Below are 7,848 nucleotides of genomic sequence, written 5' to 3'. Positions count from 1 at the left end.
CTGATCCAAAAGGACGCAAGAGCTGCTGCACTGGCGCAGCCACATCGGAAACGCTACCAGTAACACCAGCAGGCTAAAAAAAAAAAAAAAAAAATCATTCAAGCAAGTTTATTCTTGCTCTTCTCGTTTCAGAGAAGCCTTCGGGAGATGCTGAAACGGCATTCACAAGATGGAATGGACAAGGGAACACAACACAAAAGATTTTTTGCCTTTTTCATTGCATTTTATTGGAAACGAGCAATACCGATTGCAAAAATCATTCCATTCCACTTAAGCACCAGACCTGGATTCCATCAATCAGTTATCTAGGCAGCCAAGGACACAAACACCATGATCACCGAAAAAAGCCACTCGGAGGCTGAGCACAGCCACGTCCCAGTGAGCTAGAGGCGCTCTCAGTGAGCACGGAGGCTTTAGTCTGGCACATGCCCTGGCAAAGGGGCTTCCTTTGCCTGTCCCTAACGTTTCCCATCAGCACGGCACCAGTCTCCAACTTCTCTCTATTGCACAGCAAGGAAAGCATTCACCGATTATGTTTCTCAAGACAAACATCTCAACAGACAGATGGACAAAGGCCACTGGGAGCACTGATGCCGAGACACGGCGGGCATGGATGTCATCTGGCAGCAGTGAAGTAACTCTCGCGCTTGGTGGGGACCTTGGAGCCCGAATGTCATTTGCAGGCGAAGAAGAATTTTTTACGGAGGAAGTTGAAACAGCCTGGCATCTGCTTGTACTGCCCCTTGGCAGAGACGGCGTCTGCCACCTGAGAACAGAAGGAGAGCAGTCAAGGAGCTTTTCCAGCTCGTGCATCAGGGCACAACCTCTCGCAGGAAGCACAGTGACAAAGACAGGGAACAGCATTGTGGGGCATGAGAGCCGGCAGGTGTCCTAAAATGAGACATTTTCGCCAGCACAACTTAAGGGGACTCGAGGGAAAATGGCCTTTCGAGAAACCCCGGCCATAGCAGCCACCACCGCCTCCAGCAGGTGCACCTCAGCATGAGCCGCAGCTCCCTCTTTCCCTTCGGGTGCTTAAAAGCAAATTCCCTTTCCGCCCATTTTCTTCCCAACACGCCTGTCATTTCCCTGAGGCTGCTTCCCTTGCACCGAATGCCAAGCAGCGGAGAGAGGGTCTTGCACTACTCCCTGGAAATCAAGGGCTGTCAAGCCACCGCATGCCGGAAAAGCACCGTGATGTCAGGAAAACGACAAAAAAGCAGGTCCTCCCTCCCCTGCTGCCTCCATGCAAGACTTTTCTCCTACCCACGGAGAACAGTACAAGCGTCTAGAAATCCCTATGCTCGTCCGCAACTGTGGCACCCTCCTCCAATCAAGAGGGCACGCAAAGGAAAAACACGTAGTAGCCACGCTGGTTCTGCATTCCCTGCGCACTGCGCTCCTTGCTTGCCAGGACATGCCAACACAGGCATGCGGCATCACTTTCACGAGGGTGAAATGCTCCTCGAGACTTACCACAGCGTCACAGGAGCACCAGCAAGAGAGAAAGTGCCCACGGAGATCTCCAGGCACGAGAGACCCAGTGGGTCTTCCCCGAGGGTGTGATCTGCCCAGACGTGTGGCTGCACGCTTACAATGGTGCCCCGAGTCCCGTCAGCCTGGACTTTTGAGGGGGGGGCGAGCTACGCAGTTTTTTAGCAGTTCCCATGGAACAGATTAGCGCCCATATTTTCAGGATTACTTCTCACGAGAGAAACCTTGAGGTGATTTGTGGCAGACCAAGGCCGGTCGCTTTCTTCATAATTAGACCTCTCCACAGTACCTCCAATCAGCTGATCCATAAACTGAACGCTCATTATCGTCATTCCTTTTTTAAGGGTAGGCCTCCATGCCCCGACCGATTGCAGCTCTGACCGTTTCCTTCATAGTGACTACAAAAAGCAGGGAAAAAAGACACCTACCCGCAGTAACATGTTGAGCAGGTGTTCCGAATGGGCGTATCGCTCCAGCACACTGTCCAGCGTTTCCACGTACCACGAGCCTCTTGACGTCTCCCTCCAGGAGACAAAACCTTCAGAGAAAGAACAAGAACATTGACTGCTAAAGCCAGTCTTCCGTTCTCGCCTCGCCGAGTGACCGCCGCTCCCCGGGCACCACCTCCAACGGAGCTGGTTGCCCCTACCCACCCCCACCTTTGGCCAAAAAGCTCCCACTTTTTTGCCAAATCCCCCGTTCCCAGCGAAGGATGGGTGCGGGCTACCTCACCTGGAAAAGTCGAGTAGGAGACCAAGATGTCGCTGGGTGTGGGCAAACTGGCTACGGCGTCCGGCTCATCCACGCTACCCGACGGAGCCCGAAAAGGAGTCGCGTCCGACTCCAGAGAACCTCCGGGAGCATGGTCTCCAGGCGAATCACAATCCACTACAAAGCCTCGATCTTTTTGCTCTGCAAAAAGCGGCAACGAGACAGTCCCTGACGTTCATCTCACCCACACATTCTGATAATCATACACCCTCCATTAAGAAAAGATGGAAAAAATAAAAAATAAGGGTCCTCCAACAAAACCAAGCTTTTGGGCCCTTCAGCTGCGCTGGCCGAGTCGAAGCCGTTGGCGATTCACACAAAAGCCCTCGGTCCGCGCTGCCTGGCCGTGTGCTGCGATCACTCCCCTCGTTCCATCCCACATCTCCCTACCGTGCAGTAAAACCGTGCCAGCGCGCACAAATCGATACCGCCCTCCTACAAGAGGCTCGCACCTGTGCCCTTACACTCAGCCCGTGCTAGCGGTAAGAACGCATGGCCGAGAGCGAGAGAAGACAGCCGGAGAAACGGGCAATGAACCCAAAAGGAACAAGAAGCCAAAACCTAACCACATCTCGAAGCCTGCTTACGCCCAACAGCCAATTCACTTCAGGAGCCAAAACAAAGATTCACCTCCACCACAGGCCTGGATGAAGAAGAGTTTGGGTTTTCCTCTCAAACTCGGGCAATTGGACCCATTGAAATAGTTCACAATCTCCTCTACTGGAACGGGTTTTCCATCTGTGCCGTAAATGCCTCCGGGAAACTGAATATGGCTCATCTGCGAGAGGAAAATCCAGGAGCTAGTAACACGGAAGGTGAGGCCAGTTCTGAGGGAGCCCATTTCCCATCAGATGCTCCGTAGCCTAAAGGGACCGGAACAAATCTCACTTCCTCATGCCCATGCAAATGCGTGCGCCACGTCAGGGCGAGAGGGCACCCAGAGGTCATTCAAAACACACTAAAACCCAGCAATTCAACTCCTCCTACTGTCCAACTCCTCTCCCACCTCCTCCGGAGAAGGGGTGCTTCATCCTCTGGGACAACGGGCACGTAACGTACTCCATTTTCCTAACAGTTGCTCTCCTCTCCTCGTCCTTTGAGGCTCCAGACTCGCGATAAATAAATAGGCTTTACTACTAATGGCATCTCCCCCACCAGAGCTGGAGGAACGGGAAGGACTAAACGACCACAGTATGCAGGTTAGCGCTACCTCCCACTGCTCTCTGGCCATCGTTCAGTTCCGAATTATACGCCCCAACATCGAAAATGGAGAACGCTCATCTGCAGGCGACACTGGATCAGACTATGCCAGAGAAACTCCCGTTTTCTTTAACCCAGATAGGACAGCACAACGTCTGCGTTGGCAGACGTTGGCATCTCAAGATGGCAGAATGGCCATCGGATCAGTCACAACAAACTGTTTCCCTCCCACTTTGCGCAAGACCGCAGCGCGGGGAGTCGACCCCTTCCCATGCAGGCAGCCTGCCTAACGAACAAAGGGAGAGATGCGACGAACCCACCTGACAACCGTGGGAAAGGATGACCACAACGCAGCAGTCCAAGGCCCTGTGGTCCTGCCGCGCCAGCTTCCGCAGCTCAGAAACCATTGCCTAAGTGGAAAACATCACGGTAAGAGTTTTTTGAACCGTACCTCAGCCACAGATCATGGCTGGGCCCTGCTCTTATCAGTCTATCACGGGCGTGCCACTCAGAAGAATCCAGTTGATCTCTCTGCCACTTTCTGTCCAGCACAAGTGGGATAACACACACCCCACCTATGGGCAGCAAAAGCCAGGAGCGGAGAGCGAGTATTTCTGTGGTTCTGCCCTTTGTTAACGTCGGTTGCTTTAATCGCACAGATTCCTCTCCTTGCCGCGGTCTTTACGACACGGCGACATAAAACATAACCCGCTTCCAGGCGACCGATCCACTGAAATGCACTTCTTCTGATTAGGGGCCAGTGGGTGAGCCAAGAACCTCATTTTACTTTCAGCGGCCGCTCCGGATGATTGAGTTCCCCACACCATTTCAAATAACGGCTGAGGACCGTATAGACGGACAAATCACACCCCTGGCTGCACATGACACAGAGGCTGTAAGAGCTCTCATAGAAATACAGCCTCACCGATTTGCCTACAAATCACAACCGGGAATCAAAGTTCAGGCAGAAGGGTGAAAACGTGCAAGGTCCTTTCTCCTTCCGCAATCATGGCACCGCAATAAAGTAAGAGGATGCGAGCGGTCGACTATTTCTTTGGGCAGCGCAGGCTGGGGCTTTCGGCATGCTGCCGACACAGGGGTATGTCCCGTGACGCGCTCCCATCGCTTCTGGGGGCTCGCCTCTCGTCCCTTGCGCTAGCTGGACACGGCCGGCCTCACCTTAGCTTCCAGATTCCGCCGAGTCAGGACGTTGAAGCGCAAGGCCTTGAAGCGCTTCTCCAGCTTCCTGCAGTCCACATCGGAACCGTCTCGAGTCGACAGATCCGAGTCTCTACTGAAGTTGACGTTGTTGATGATCAGACAGTGTCCGCACGGGTCCGCTTTCAGCTCATAAACCTGGCAGGCACACGTGGCAATTAAACACCCTCTTACTCGGAGTGCTTGCTGGCTAACCCAGCAGGACGCAACACCAGTGAGGAACGGGATTCCTTAAAGGAGCACATTTCACAGCTTTTTCATTTCTCCAGGCCTATGAACAGATAAGAGTATCAGTTCTCCGCACACACGTTGTCATCAGCAGCCAGGGAACACAAAACCACCTGCCAAACAAGGGACCACCTTTGCGGAAAACCGGCCACTTCCTTAGCTGCAGCGTCTCTGATGGCAAGGTGAAGTTTCTGGGAGTTTTTTTTAGGCATCATCGTCAAACCTTGCCACGAGAGCCCACGCAAGGAGCCAAGGGAACGGGCAGGTAAAACCTCCCAGAGACTCAGCTTTACCATCGATGAACAGCACCACGGAGTTTTACGAGGGCTACCCAAACACCTGCACCGATACGGCTGCAAGCCTGGCGCATACACAGCCAAACTATTCGCTCCGCATAAGATAGATACCCATAGGCTGCAGGCTGTCAGAAGGCCACTCCAGACGTATTTGCAATACTCGCTGCTTCCCTGCCTGTTTCCCAACAAGCCAGAGCATCCTGCATGTGTTCACTGTTGTTTTCCTGACGTCTGCCTCTTCATGCTAGGATTACAAAGTCTAAACACTGCTTTGCAGATGACGCACTGCTTGGTGCCTTCCAAAATTACCAGCTGCCCTGCTGGGAACCATTTCAGCGCAAGCTTTAGCTCTACATTACGTTATTTACGTTAGAGCTGCGGTAATCTCAAGGAGGAGCTGACTAACAATTGACCCGCTTTGAGCTGATTGGCCCCGTTACAGCAGCGGCAGCCTCGGAGCGATTGCTCCAGTAACGCAAAGCAAGAATCGGCTGTCCCGGGGCTATCTTCTGGTAGCCACCTGCGAGGCACGTAGCTTTCACTTAACAGGGAACGCTTTTGGCCTAACCAAATACCAACCAGATCGCGGTTCCTCTTGTCAACAGCTGAACCTACAACACACAACAGAGACACGGTATTTAGCTCTCCGCGCTCCACAAAAGGATGTTGGTTATACACCTTTCTCCTAGAATTCACGTTGATCCTTCCCCATCACCCACAACGCATCGGCGACACGTACGAGTTCCCCCTTCCCACCCCGCCACGCGCCACAAGCAAACGTTTGGCACGCCGTCTCTCTGAAAGAGCCTGGGACGTGGCTTACCCCGGGCTGGCGTGGGAGGCATTTGAGGTCTTTCACTCTCGGCTTGGACTGGGATGGACAAACGTTCAGGAAAGCTCACATCTGTAATGAGACAGGACAGCCGGGTCTCACCTTCTCCCCCTTCCAAGTTCACGCTACAAGTAACCAACCCAGGGTGCCTGGAAGGACCCAAGCCAACAGCCACTTCTCACAGCAACCCAGCTGCGAGGCTGCGATATGATATCACGTCCATTTTCCCCTTTTCAGGGTTCAACAGACCAAAGTTTCTGCTTACAACTGCACAAGCTGGATCCGCAGGTAGATTCAGTGGAGCACAAGATGGCAAGGACACGGCAATATCCATTTTCACCAAGGTACCGCAGAGGTTGTGGGCAAAAATACAGAGAAGGAAGCTCCTAACACCACAAGGACGTAGCCTGAGCTTAGAAGCTTCCACTACTGGAAAGCACAACGTTCTCCCAACAGCTCAAGTCTGCGTACTTGCCTCCACAAGCCATGCTCCAGGATAACAAAAATCAGGACGTCACAGACTCTTACCCGTGGCGAGACGGATCCCAGCCGCCACCACCCCCATGCTGCCATTTGCCCGGAAGACAATTGCGCCCTCAATACTTACTTTTACGATGCTTTTCCCCACGTAAGTCCAGCTCGACAGGCCTCAGGTCTACCAGCTGCGGCGGTGCCGGTGGGCATTCGCACTCCTCAATCAGCATGTCCGCGAGGTCGCCCTGCCCGGTGTCCCGCAGGATGGAGAGGAACACAGGAAAAGCCCGTTTCCCTCGAGTCTCCAGGTCGATGACCAGCTGCCGGGCTTGCTCTCCTCGGCTGCCGGCGCTCTGCAGAGGACGAAAGCTCAGGACGACATGCCTTCACCCCAAGCCGAGGCGCACTGCCCGGCCAGCCCCTCCGACTGGCACCCAGATAGGGGAAATGTGGGGATCCACACCGAGCACATCTATGCGGGCCGAAGGACACCGAGACCTAGCAGACGCAGCCACAGAGACCCCCAGCAGCCACCCAAACCCCAGCCCCGATCCCTCTTCAACCACCAAGCCCTGCTGCCTCCACTGGGACATGCAGCTGCAGCCCACCATAGGGCCTGGAGGGAGAGGGAGGAGGGAGCACCCCCAGCTCATCCCCAGGGGACAAACAGGCACCCCCCTGCCTGTCACCAGTGCGCAGGACGAGGTAAGACACCCCCAAGTTCTGTCACCAGTAACAGAGAGGGGAAACGAGAGCCCCCTAAGCCTGTCACCAGGTTGGAATGGGGACCCGAGGAGAAACCCCTACGCCTGGCACCGGCTGGGGCACAGAACAAGAAGAGACAAGATAGGGGTGGGTCTTACATCTCACACCTGCAGGGTCGATGGTGGGGAGGCACAAGGGCCACCCCCTAGGCCTGTCACCGGCGTGACTAGACACGGGGGCCAGCCCCCACGGGCCTGTGTCCGGGGTGAGGGGACACAGGGGCCTCCCTCGGGCCGAGAGGACACGGTTCCAGCCCCCTGGGCCCGTCACCGGGGTGAGGGGACACGGGGGCCATCTCCCTCGGCCTGTCACTGGGCCTAAGAGGACAGAGGGGCCGCCCGCACCGGCCTGTCACCAGGGCTGAGGGGACGGGGGGCCCTCCCTCAGGCCCGTCGCCGGGCTGAGGGGACAGGGGGCCCTCCCCCGGGCCCGTCCCCGGTCCTGAGGGGACGCGGGGCCCTCCCCCGGGCCCACCTGCAGCTCCTCGACCATGGGCCGGGTGAAGAGGCCGCGGTCCTCCAGCGGGTCCCAGAGCGGCGCCACCCGCAGCTCCGCCACCAGCCGCGCCCG

General features: G+C 55.4%; 1 protein-coding gene across 1 annotated transcript; it reads right to left on the bottom strand.

The window, feature by feature from the left end:
- Positions 1–270: 270 nt before the first annotated feature.
- Positions 271–7,840, bottom strand: CASP9 (caspase 9, apoptosis-related cysteine peptidase). The gene is made up of 10 exons (XM_010577285.1): positions 7,753–7,840; positions 6,647–6,866; positions 6,031–6,111; positions 5,787–5,818; positions 4,645–4,821; positions 3,786–3,875; positions 2,896–3,043; positions 2,227–2,406; positions 1,923–2,032; positions 271–766 (listed from the first exon to the last, which is right to left on the bottom strand). Exons 1-10 carry the CDS (start codon positions 7,768–7,770, stop codon positions 674–676), a joined length of 1,149 nt encoding a protein of 382 aa, XP_010575587.1. The 5' UTR covers positions 7,771–7,840; the 3' UTR covers positions 271–673.
- Positions 7,841–7,848: the final 8 nt, after the last annotated feature.

This window comes from Haliaeetus leucocephalus, unplaced genomic scaffold (assembly GCF_000737465.1).
Source record: "Haliaeetus leucocephalus isolate CR32 unplaced genomic scaffold, Haliaeetus_leucocephalus-4.0 Scaffold556, whole genome shotgun sequence".
NCBI lineage: Eukaryota > Metazoa > Chordata > Aves > Accipitriformes > Accipitridae > Haliaeetus > Haliaeetus leucocephalus.
The sequence above is the reverse complement of the archived record's forward strand: the minus strand, read 5'-3'. Positions and strand labels throughout refer to the sequence as shown.

Excerpts from the sequence above, each read along its gene's own strand:
- CASP9 (XM_010577285.1), bottom strand. Across the intron at positions 5,819-6,030 it reads GCCTCCCACGCCAGCCCGGG|GTTCAGCTGTTGACAAGAGG; the intron begins GTAAGCCACGTC and ends TGTGTGTTGTAG. Across the intron at positions 3,876-4,644 it reads GGCGGAATCTGGAAGCTAAG|GCAATGGTTTCTGAGCTGCG; the intron begins GTGAGGCCGGCC and ends TTTTCCACTTAG.